Below are 11,889 nucleotides of genomic sequence, written 5' to 3'. Positions count from 1 at the left end.
GACGGCAATAAGCAGCGCGGTCTTGGGGGGTTAAACTCGGTCAGAGGGAAAATCCCTAAACCCTAAAACCTGACTCCCAGTGGAGAACAGCGACCGCCCTAAGCCCCGCCCCCATCGAGAGAGGTTCATTCTGATTGGCTCCGCGTCGGTCGATCGAAAGGTCCTGCACGAGCCGTCCGTCTGTCTGTCTGTCTGTCTGTCCGTCCGTCCGTCCGTCTGTCTGTCGCTGGGTTTCGTTTACTACTGATATCACCCTGGCGAAGTGACGGGGAAAAGTTTAAATCTGACTGATTATTATTCTAGTACAGTTTTATTACACATTTGTATTGCCTCATATTTTATTAGATCCGATTGTATTAGTATCACATTATGACATTTTCTTGTTTTGAACTTGACGAACAATTCACATTGTGAATATGACTTTTATTTTTTTCTGTTTTCTTTCAAAATGCAAAACAAACTGCAAAATGCAATCAAAATATATGTACTCATTTGTGATTCCAAAGATTTGAAATACAGCAGGTAAAATTTAATTGTACAATGTCATATTAACCCTTCACTCTTGATTCCCCATATTTATGCTTTTGGATATACAGCACATGCGTATATATATATATATGCAGACAAACCATTACACATCAAATGTATCAGTTGTTCCATTATATAGAAAAGTCCAGCCCATCACTCCAGTTTCTTGGCCCCTAAAGACCCAGAAGAGAGAAAAAATGAAACAAAGAACACGGTTATCACATCTTTTCAGCGTAGAAAAGACTGATACTGATACATAAATGCATGTCACACTCACAGCTAATTGGTCCAACACTGAGTGGCTTGATGGGCACAGATGTGGGAGCAGAACGACGTGTCCTCCTGGTGCAAGCCTTCGCAGGAAATGGGGAAAATTAGAGGCATGACAAGACTGCCAACTCACATTTACAGTGGTTCAAGCAGCACTGGTTCTTAGCCCTATCGGTACTATTGTTTGGCCTACAGGAGTGCAGGAGTAGTTCCTCTGGTCACACAGGCTGAGGTTGCAGTGAAGGAAGATGTCCTGGTATTCCCCTTGGAACAGGAAAAGCAAGGCAGAGAAGTGAGCCCGGAGGGAAGTGCCGCTTTCGTCCACTCTCACCTGACGTCGGTCGCTCGGACACCTGGGAGAACGGAGGAGACACGTTTTGTATTTCACCTCATGATGCCTGATATTTTACCCATCCGCTGAACAATAGTTGCTTGACAATGAGATGTAAACATACTTGTTTTGAATGAGGAAATATCGGATGGGGTCATCAGGGTGGGGAGAGTGAGTGGCATAGCATTCATCCAAAACTACCACAAAGGTTGGATCCGTCTCATTTACAGAGATGCCCACATGTAGGGGAGAGGCTATTGGCAGGGTGACTTGTCCTGCTGGGTAAGGCTCTGTGTAGTTGGAGGTGTGGAACAGCGACATGGAGGCCCTGGCTTTGGCGCCCACATCGGAGATGCCAGTTTCAGCCCTTTCAAGACAATACAACATTGGAGAATTGGACCGAAGCCTGACACCGATACAGCAAAATAAAAATAATAATAATTTTCATTAAATTCATTCCATTAATTTGGAAGCACACCGCTGCTCAATGGAATAACTACTTATCCTTGATCTAGAGTCAAATTACAAAATGGGATAATTACGGTAGGTATGGTCTGATGGCTACGTCCAGGCTGGCCTTTGTGTCCAGCGGATAGGCACAGGAGAAGGGTACGCTGACAGGACGGGCCAGGGACACATTGTATGCAGGGTAGATATATAAACTGTTGGAGTAGATGGCATGGGTGCGGTTGGTCTGAAAAACAGCATAGGAAATCGACTTAAGTTTCAAGAGGAGCTTAGCATTGGAAAGCCTGTGTCTCAACCTTATGACCTGTATTCACACTCCTCTGTCGGCAACCACCTGCCTTGCGTAATTGTCCCTGAAGTGTCCATCAATAAATCTCTAGCCTCAGGGAGAATTTCGCCTAATAGTTATTGGAATAGCATTATAATCCGTAAAATGAATCTGATTAAGAAGGGAAATACTCTTTTTTTTTTTTTTTTTTTACCCATTCAGATAAAATACAAATACAAATCCAGGAAGTTGGCGGTAACTGGAGATCCAGAAAGAAGCCCATGATAACAGAGCAAGAACATGCATATTCCACACAAATAGGTATTAAGACAAAATGTAAAAAAACCCGGGGTTCTGAAGCAGCAGCAGCACGAATCATTATTCAACTTTGCTCCCAACATTTCATTAATATATTCGTATGTAGTACTTTGCAAACCAGACAAACATTCCAGGGTAAATAGCAACGTAAAAGGAACAGAGATAAGAAATAAATACAAAGCAGAACGAAGGCTAGAGAAAAGAATAGGTAAAAATATCATCTTCACCTTCAGCACGTTTCCACAGATGCCTGATTGGCGGTTCACCCGGTACCAAATCATCCTGTCTTGTATTCTGAATGCAGAGCAACCACGGTCAGCCAGGTGAGCAGAATATGCATTCAAACCAGAGGATTCTAAACCGGATAAATAAAGACCGACTTCGAGTTCACTCTGTCCACATATAACCCGAGAGGCATGAGTTGGAGGGCCATGAACTAGAGACATACAAAAAGATTTGGTTAATACATAGAAAAATAGGAATATTTACGAGTGCTAAAAGGGTTAAAAGGATTTTTGCAGGTAGATCCTTAAACATTTACTAATTTCATCCATGATCTATCTTGGTACATTGCAATAAAGCAAAATGAACCTACATTCACAGGTGACCCCAGCATCTTCAAAATGGTTACAGTTGTGGGATCCAAAACCTTGATGTCTACAGTTGGTTATTGATGGTTCATTTCCTACACAGTTGACATTGTCCAACCAGATCGGTCCTTGGCCCTGTCCAAAATATGCTGTAACTGGTGCTGAGACCGCCCTGCCACAACCCAGCTGTCTACACACCACCTGGGCATCATTCAGGTCCCAGGCATCGTCACACACTGTGCCCCACTGGAAATCATGGTAGACCTCCACTCTTCCAGAACAAGGGTTGTCAAGGGAACCATTGACCAGTCTCACTGGAGATCCAGCTAAAATATGAAATTATTATTGTATTATTAGAACACAAAATGATCCTCATGGAGATCATATCAACAAAAACGGAATGGGGAAGCTTCCATGACATGCTTCATTGAATATTAGTTCTTATTTACCTTCACAGACAACACCAGCATCTTCTTGGTGATTACAGTTATGAGTCCCGAACCCTCGGTGGCGGCACTGCGTGAGCTTTGATTCACTGCCAGTACAGCTGACATCATCCAACCAAATGGGACCTTGGCCCTGTCCAAAACGGGCTCTTTGTGGTGCTGACAACACTCTTCCACAGCCCAGCTGTTTGCACACTACCTGGGCATCAATCAGGTCCCAGGCATCGTCACACACTGTGCCCCACTGTCCCCGGTGGAAGATCTCCACTCTGCCAGAGCAGGAGCTGTTCCCACCATTGGCCAGGCGGACCTCCCCCTCTGTCGCTGTACTGTTGTCTGGTGGTGTTGGGGTTGGTCGAGTTGTTGTTGGTCTGGCGGAAGTTTGGGAGGTGGACGTCCAGGGTCTAGGAGTAGTTGTGTTCACGACTGGTCGACCTGGAAAAAAAAATCTGTGAACGTACGAGGAAATTGTAGATCCCTATTATATTAAGTTTGCCAGGGAATTGTCCATAACAAGACCCCTTTTCTACCTGATCAGCCTTTTCAAAAATAGGCTAACACCTCACTCTGAATCTTAACTTGTACTAGAATATGGAATAGTCTCGCTTCACAATGTGTTCTACAACAAAAGTAGCTTTCAAAACAAACTGAAAAAACACTTCCATTTCCCCACAAAGAAAAAGTGTTTTCTAAGATCTTTTGGAGCAATAATAAAAGTTGATTATCACATTATACTTGCATAAATACCTTCACAGATGACTCCAGAGTCTTCATTATGGTTACAGTTGTGGGATCCAAAACCTTGATGTCTACAGTTGGTTATTGATGGTTCATTTCCTACACAGTTGACATTGTCCAACCAGATCGGTCCTTGGCCCTGTCCAAAATATGCTGTAATTGGTGCTGAGAGCGCCCTGCCACAACCCAGCTGTCTACACACCACCTGGGCATCATTCCGGTCCCAGGCATCGTCACACACTGTGCCCCACTGGAAATCATGGTAGACCTCCACTCTTCCAGAACAAGGGTTGTCAAGGGAACCGTTGACCAGTCTCACTGGAGATCCAGCTAAAATATGAAATTATTATTGTATTATTAGAACACAAAATGATCCTCATGGAGATCATATCAACAAAAACGGAATGGGGAAGCTTCCATGACATGCTTCATTGAATATTAGTTCTTATTTACCTTCACAGACAACACCAGCATCTTCTTGGTGATTACAGTTATGAGTCCCGAACCCTCGGTGGGGGCACTGCGTGAGCTTTGATTCACTGCCAGTACAGCTGACATCATCCAACCAAATGGGACCTTGGCCCTGTCCAAAACGGGCTCTTTGTGGTGCTGACAACACTCTTCCACAGCCCAGCTGTTTGCACACTACCTGGGCATCAATCAGGTCCCAGGCATCGTCACACACTGTGCCCCACTGTCCCCGGTGGAAGATCTCCACTCTGCCAGAGCAGGAGCTGTTCCCACCATTGGCCAGGCGGACCTCCCCCTCTGTCGCTGTACTGTTGTCTGGTGGTGTTGGGGTTGGTCGAGTTGTTGTTGGTCTGGCGGAGGTTTGGGAGGTGGAGGTCCAGGGTCTAGGAGTAGTTGTGTTCACGACAGGTCGACCTGGAAAAAAAAATCTGTTAACTAACGAGGAAATTGTAGATCCCTATTATATTAAGTTTGCCAGGGAATTGTCCATAACAAGACCCCTTTTCTACCTGATCAGCCTTTTCAAAAATAGGCTACCACCTCACTCTGAATCTTAACTTGTAATAGACTATGGAATAGTCTCGCTTCACAATTTCTTCTACAGCAAAAGTAGCTTTCAAAACAAACTGAAAAAACACTTCCATTTCCCCACAAAGAAAAAGTGTTTTCTAAGATCTTTTGGAGCAATAATAAAAGTTGATTATCACATTATACTTGCATAAATACCTTCACAGATGACTCCAGAGTCTTCATTATGGTTACAGTTGTGGGATCCAAAACCTTGATGTCTACAGTTGGTTATTGATGGTTCATTTCCTACACAGTTGACATTGTCCAACCAGATCGGTCCTTGGCCCTGTCCAAAATATGCTGTAACTGGTGCTGAGAGCGCCCTGCCACAACCCAGCTGTCTACACACCACCTGGGCATCATTCCGGTCCCAGGCATCGTCACACACTGTGCCCCACTGGTAATCATGGTACACCTCCACTCTTCCAGAACAAGGGTTGTCAGAGAAACCGTTGACCAGTCTCACTGGAGATCCAGCTAAAATATGAAATTATCATTGTATTATTGGAACACAAAATGATCCTCATGGAGATCATATCAACAAAAACGGAATGGTGAAGCTTCCATGACATGCTTCATTGAATATTAGTTCTTATTTACCTTCACAGACAACACCAGCATCTTCTTGGTGATTACAGTTATGAGTCCCGAACCCTCGGTGGCGGCACTGCGTGAGCTTTGATTCACTGCCAGTACAGCTGACATCATCCAACCAAATGGGACCTTGGCCCTGTCCAAAACGGGCTCTTTGTGGTGCTGACAACACTCTTCCACAGCCCAGCTGTTTGCACACTACCTGGGCATCAATCAGGTCCCAGGAATCGTCACACACTGTGCCCCACTGTCCCCGGTGGAAGATCTCCACTCTGCCAGAGCAGGAGCTGTTCCCTCCATTGGCCAGGCGGATCTCCCCCTCTGTCGCTGTTCTGTTGTCTGGTGGTGTTGGGATGGTGGAAGGTCGAGTTATTGTTCTGGTGGAGGTCCCAGGAGTAGTTAATGGGGTCGACATGGTGGATGTAGTTTGGGCATTTGAAGTTAGGAAGGTTAATGTTGTGGTGGTTGGTGAGATGGTTGACGTGGGGGTTAGTGAGGAGGTTGACGTGGGGGTTAGTGAGGAGGTTGACGTGGTGGTTGGTGAGGTGAATGTGTTGGCGGAAGTTATGGAGACAGTCATCGCTTGGGAGCGATAGATTTGGCCAGATCTCGATTTTGGAAGTGGCACGAGACATTTAAAGGAGCCAGGTGTGTTTTCGCAAACTTGAGGTAGACTGCAAGGTGGGTCAGGCAGTGAACACTCATCAATGTCCACACAGCCCTTTTCTGGAGACCAGTCATAACCTTGGCTACAACAATGGGAGTCACTGCAGACTTTTCTATCGTAGCAGGAGAGGCCGTCACCGACGAAGTCATCTTTACAGACACAGGAGAAGGCTTTGCCGACAAAGGTGTCACCTCTCCCTGTTTCGGCAATCGATTCCAGGCAGCTGGCTTGGTCATGACATGATTCACAGTTGTTAACAATTGTTCCTGTGAAAATATGAAAATTGCTTTGTGATAGGTATGTGATAAGTATTCTTAATTCCCTGTATTGCTGTTATAAATTTAACATCCAGTTGGCATGACCGTGACATGACTATGCAGTTACATTTGGCTGATTGAGAACAAACTTGTCACCATTTTTTATTGTTAAGAAGTGAATGATATCTGGAAAATAAATTGAAGTTGCTGACACAAAATTAAAAGTTGAATTCATGTTTTTGATCAACGATAAATAATTTTCATTGAATTTATGAACTTGGCATCTTACAATAACAAAAAATAACATTACCAAATCTTCCTCAAATTCTAACTCATGTTGAGCGTACAGTGAGTTCAGTAAGTGACCAAAAATAGATTTGTACTTAAGTGAAAGCCCTCAACAGGCAAAAAAAAAAAAAAAGCAATCTTCTCCAAGTGATTCCAAACAAATGTTTGCAAAAATACTCGATATTCAAATACTTAGAAAAATATTTTGATGTTGGAATAACATTTTTCAAGACAAAATTAAGGCATGATGTAAGAGGAAGAGGCAGACAGTTTACCTGAGGTGCTTCTGGTTACGGTCTGTAGGAGCAGCGGTACGAGTAGAACCCCTCTTAACATCATGGTGAGTCGAATCCCCTTAGGACGAAAATCAGCAGAAATCAGTGACCTCGAGCTCCAAACCAGCAAATTTCAATGAGAGGCGGTGAGTTTTGACAAACCGCAGAAAATCACACCTGCATTTCCTATCGGATCAGAAACGTAATTGTTAAGGAGTATTAGCTCAAGACAAGGCCTCCCAGCATTCTACTCACCCTGCAGAGGTTGCGTTTCAGAATGCACCAATATGGTGAATATCGACAATTTATAAGCCTTCGACAATGACGAAATACCACGTGACTTCTGGAAAAGACTTAAACTGTCATTGAGATTAGTGCAATAGAGTTACTTATTAATCTTCATAAGAACAATGGCTTTGATATTGCACATGCTGAATGTTGTCATTGTCTCCTTTGACTGGGACATGATACCACCCTCTGTCAATAGCACTAAATGCCACAGAGCTGTGGATAGAAGATGTAAACGTTAACCACTGACCCAGATTTTAGCGCTTTGAGAATTTGAATCACGTCACTACAATTAAAAAAGAAAACAATCGTTTAATTGTTCAAATTAAAGATTGTCCCTTAATGTCAAGTAAGAACTTACAGGGGTATGGTTTATTTTTTTTTCCTTGTTTTTCAATGCTGTGAATTTCAACCTTGAACATTATAAATATTTGGCAGTTTTGCTGGCAAGGATTTTAAATCGGTGAACAAATCAGTCTTTAGAAAGTCGTGATTGTACTTCAGCCAATGCTATGATTTGTGATTATGTGGTTTTTCTCTGGAAAAGCTTGGAAACTGAGTCACAATTCGGATCAAATCCCCTTTAAAATACTATAATAAACTACAACAACAAAGATGTCGTACTGACCTTTCTGACACTCTCTAAAGTGTTTGCTCATATTTATATTGCACACCCTAGTTATATTTATGGCACATATATTGTGCACTCTCCTGTGATATTTTCCAAAGCATTACTTCCTGCATTGATTTTGAGTGGTATTGGGTCAAAGTTTAATTATATATGCTTTGTCCTGTGCACTGGAAATTAAGTGGATGGAATATTTCTGCTCTGCTTTAGAAGTCAATTTTGATGTAGACAAGTAAAAAGAAGAATGAAACAGTACCCATCCATTTTCCGACCCTGTATACTCTGTATTGCAATATTGCACATAACCTTATACCGTCATTGCATCTTCTAGGCATTATTTAGACCCCATGGCTCCTGGAGGTCTCAGGGCTGTTAGCGACGGAGAAGGAGGAAATCTACTTTGCTCCACAAAGGTTCAATGGTGTTCGGATCAGGGGACTGGGGAGGCCTCGACTGGGGATGCACAGTGTTTGCACCTTAGCATGCACCTGTTCTGGGGACATGACCTCAGCCTCAATTTTAGTCCTTGGCCATTTTAGTAGTTATTAAACCCAACGACGGCTGCGCACGGCCTTGTGGCCCCCCTCACCATATTTAACAGATGGCTGTTTTGGCTTTCTCCAAACGTGAACCTGTCTGCATTTATGGAGAGAGACGACCCATCAGACCAGATCACTTTTTGTCCAGATTTGTTTATCTTATTACAGTATATTGCCATTTTAGACCATGTAAACGATCAGACTTTCCATGCTGAATGATGAGTTATCATATATTGCATTTTAATCCAAATGTAAATGGACAAAATCCAGAACTTAAAGTGTGAAGAAGGATTTCATTCCCGTGTCTTGGTTCTTGACAGTTTTGTTATAATTTATTACACACAATATTGATATGAAGCTTATATGACCCACAAATCCTGTTGTAAACAAGCTTTGATAAAGCTCATCAAGGGAGTTTTATGGGAAGCTTCGTAAACATAGTTATTGGTGGTTATCTATTTTGGCATATTTCCTGTTCAGCTTCCCAGAAATATGTGTGCTTTGTGTAGGTGGCGTGGTTTAAGCGGCCACACCTGTCTTGGGTCTGGTTTTATTTCGACCCGGGATCAGGGTGGCTGTACGCCTGTTATTGGTTAGAGTAATCAACAGGTAAAAGCCTCGTCCTTCCTCGGGGGCCACAGCCAGGAGCAGTGGGCAGCATTCGTGGATGCGCCGGCAGACCTGCTGATAAGTGTCCATCGCTGGTCAGACGATGATGTGTGCATGTTTTTGGTGGTGGGTCCTTAAGGACGTGAGGTGGAGGAAACCCCATGTGAGCACAGTGAGAACATGCAAACTCCCCACAGAAAGGCTCCTATTTGGGAGATAATCCGCCGGAGCACGGTGCCAACAGCACCCCAGGTGGGAATCGAACCCAGGACCTTCTTGCTGTGAGGCAGCAGTGCAATGCATTGCTCTCAGGGCCCTAAAAACGCAACTCGGGTGGCGAGTCGCAGGCGAAACTTCCGCAACATGACTTCCGATTTTCTTTAAAGACGGATTAAGCAATAGGGCTGGGTATTGTTAAAAGAATTACGATACCAGTTCCGATACCAGTACCCTTAAAGCAATACAGATACCAATAGAGTACTTCATTCAATACCTTTTTTTCCTACTTTAGCCATCATGTGAATGGAAGCATTCGGTACATTCATACGTTTTGAAAGTGTTCAAATGATTGAAAAATTTCTAAAATAACTGTACAAAACTGTACAATGAAGTGTCATTTTAAACAAATAGCCAGTACAAGAAGGAATGATTACAGCGAGGAGAACCTCTTTCACTGCTCGTATGGACACCTGACTGTTGTTTTAAGATGGACTTGAAAAATTGTGAAGCTTTCCTTTAAAAAACTGTTGTAGCTGCTGCTGCAGTAGTGAACCAATCACACATCGCATTAAATCGAAAAACGCTTGCCGTGATTGGCTGCGAGCAAAACCATAACAAACAGTCATATTTTTTCTAGATCTGGGCCCCAAAAATGATTGAAAGCAGGCATTGTTGGACTGGAGAAGTTTCGATGCTTCTTGGTATTTGGCTATTTCGGTGGATACCTTCAAGGTATTGAGTACCAACACCCACCCCTACTAAGCAACACTGCATATAGAAGATACATCAATCAACAAAACAACAGTGTTGAAGCTTTAATCAACAGCCTTTTAATTGTTTGTTTTGTTCTTTTCGATGAGCTGCGATTTCAACCTTATTGCTGCGTACCATCGCACCCTTGTGTAGGATTCTTACAGTTGAAGTTGAAATGGTACTATTGTCTCCTTTGTCTTTTCTGCTTTAAACTTCTTTCACTACAGTCTTTTTTTATTATTATTATTATTTTTATTTTTTTTACTCACTGTTTTGTTATTGCCTCCTTGTTGTGATCTCACATGGCTGTCAGTTTTTCTGTTATCCTCAGACTACAAGGAATACCTGCTGGTCTTCAAGGTGTGACCTCATGGGGCTGATGGGGATCCACACTGAGGAGCTGCGACATGATAATGTGATTTCCATTTCCCCCTTACAGTACGCGTCACTAAAATCACTAGAGTGATATTGCAAGTTTAAGCCTCATTCGGTCCCTTTGCCTAAACGCTGTTCATTTTTTTACATGATTCACTCTTATTTTTGTGAAATAATGACAAAGTACAGAAGCAACAAACTTTCTCAAAGAAAGCTCTTCTTCACATTATTTCAAAAATCTAACAATAGAAACCACAGACTGGCTCTAATTCAGCAGCTCCATACCCTTGTGACAATGTTTCACCACCAAGACTATTTTACTGTAAAATGTAGGATCGGGATATGCATGAACACTCATCTGCAAAGAAAAGGGTAAAGTAGCACGTTATATCAGGGCACTGGGTGTTCTTTCACTTTTTGCTAGAGTAATGTTGTCTCGGGGTATTTGTACTTCGACCCAAAGATCAAGGTCTGAGCAGGCCTACTTCCCCGACGTGGTCCTCGGTGTTGAACTTGAACCCATGGTCCTCCTTGGCAGCCGGGGCCCCCGGGGGATGCTGCTTTCTCCACGTCTGATCCCATGGCTGGCATGTGACGTGTAGTGGAAAAGCCCCCGGAGTGCTATGTCACTGTGAAGATGTGTGGATGGATGTGACCAGAGATCACATGGGGAACACCTGACCCTCCGCCGCTGATGGGACCACAGGAGTCTGCAGTCTGAGGTCTGCGTTTAATTTTTAAACGTGAATACTCACACAAAAAGGCTGTGAAATTGATTAGAATCTGTATTGTAACATATTTTACCCTTAACTGTCCTGTTTATGTCTTATGCGTTCTGCTTGTAATCTAAAAAAAAAAAAAAGCAATATATAATATAGTAAATACATTATATTGATTTTATGAAAAAAATAGAAATGTATACTTAGTCTATTACAATAAAGTTGTGAAGGGGAAAATAAAGGTGTTTACCATGTCGCCATCTAGTGGCAGTAATAAATACTGTATAGAAGGCGCTGGAGCATGCAAAACACTGTTAACATTCGACACTTTATTCATATTGTTTGTATAGAACCAAAACATCAAGTGTAGAATTCCAGAATGTGCTGTGAAGTCTCATATGCAGAAAGACTGGATTGTAAAACCCAGTTCAATGGTCACCAACAAGACAGAAGAATGGAATGAATTCCAGATTCGCAAGCTCTGTACGGAAACAAGGCCCTGAGCTTAAGAAGCTTGATTAATTATTGATTATTTATTATTGATAAAAAAATAAAAAATAAAAAATAAAAAAAAATTTGAATGACCTCCATAAGTTTTGCTGCTACGCACGCTTCTATACGCTGCAATAAAATGGAGAAATTTCAAAGTAATTTGTTTGTCTGGGTGATTTTAAAGTCCT

General features: G+C 42.6%; 1 protein-coding gene across 1 annotated transcript; it reads right to left on the bottom strand.

The window, feature by feature from the left end:
* Nucleotides 1-681: 681 nt before the first annotated feature.
* On the bottom strand, nucleotides 682-7,140 carry LOC307229402 (uncharacterized protein; the record flags this gene model as incomplete). Its single annotated transcript, XM_079999402.1, has 12 exons — nucleotides 682-701; nucleotides 806-881; nucleotides 992-1,151; nucleotides 1,254-1,496; nucleotides 1,672-1,823; nucleotides 2,411-2,477; nucleotides 2,564-2,619; nucleotides 3,465-3,590; nucleotides 4,607-4,743; nucleotides 5,155-5,475; nucleotides 5,599-6,486; nucleotides 7,080-7,140. The coding sequence occupies 12 exons, from the start codon at nucleotides 7,138-7,140 to the stop codon at nucleotides 682-684; spliced, it is 2,307 nt and encodes a 768-aa protein (XP_079855528.1).
* Nucleotides 7,141-11,889: the final 4,749 nt, after the last annotated feature.

Source organism: Zeus faber (assembly GCF_960531495.2).
Source record: "Zeus faber genome assembly, chromosome: 4".
Classification (NCBI taxonomy): Eukaryota; Metazoa; Chordata; class Actinopteri; order Zeiformes; family Zeidae; genus Zeus; species Zeus faber.
This window is presented reverse-complemented; position numbering and strand designations above follow the sequence as displayed.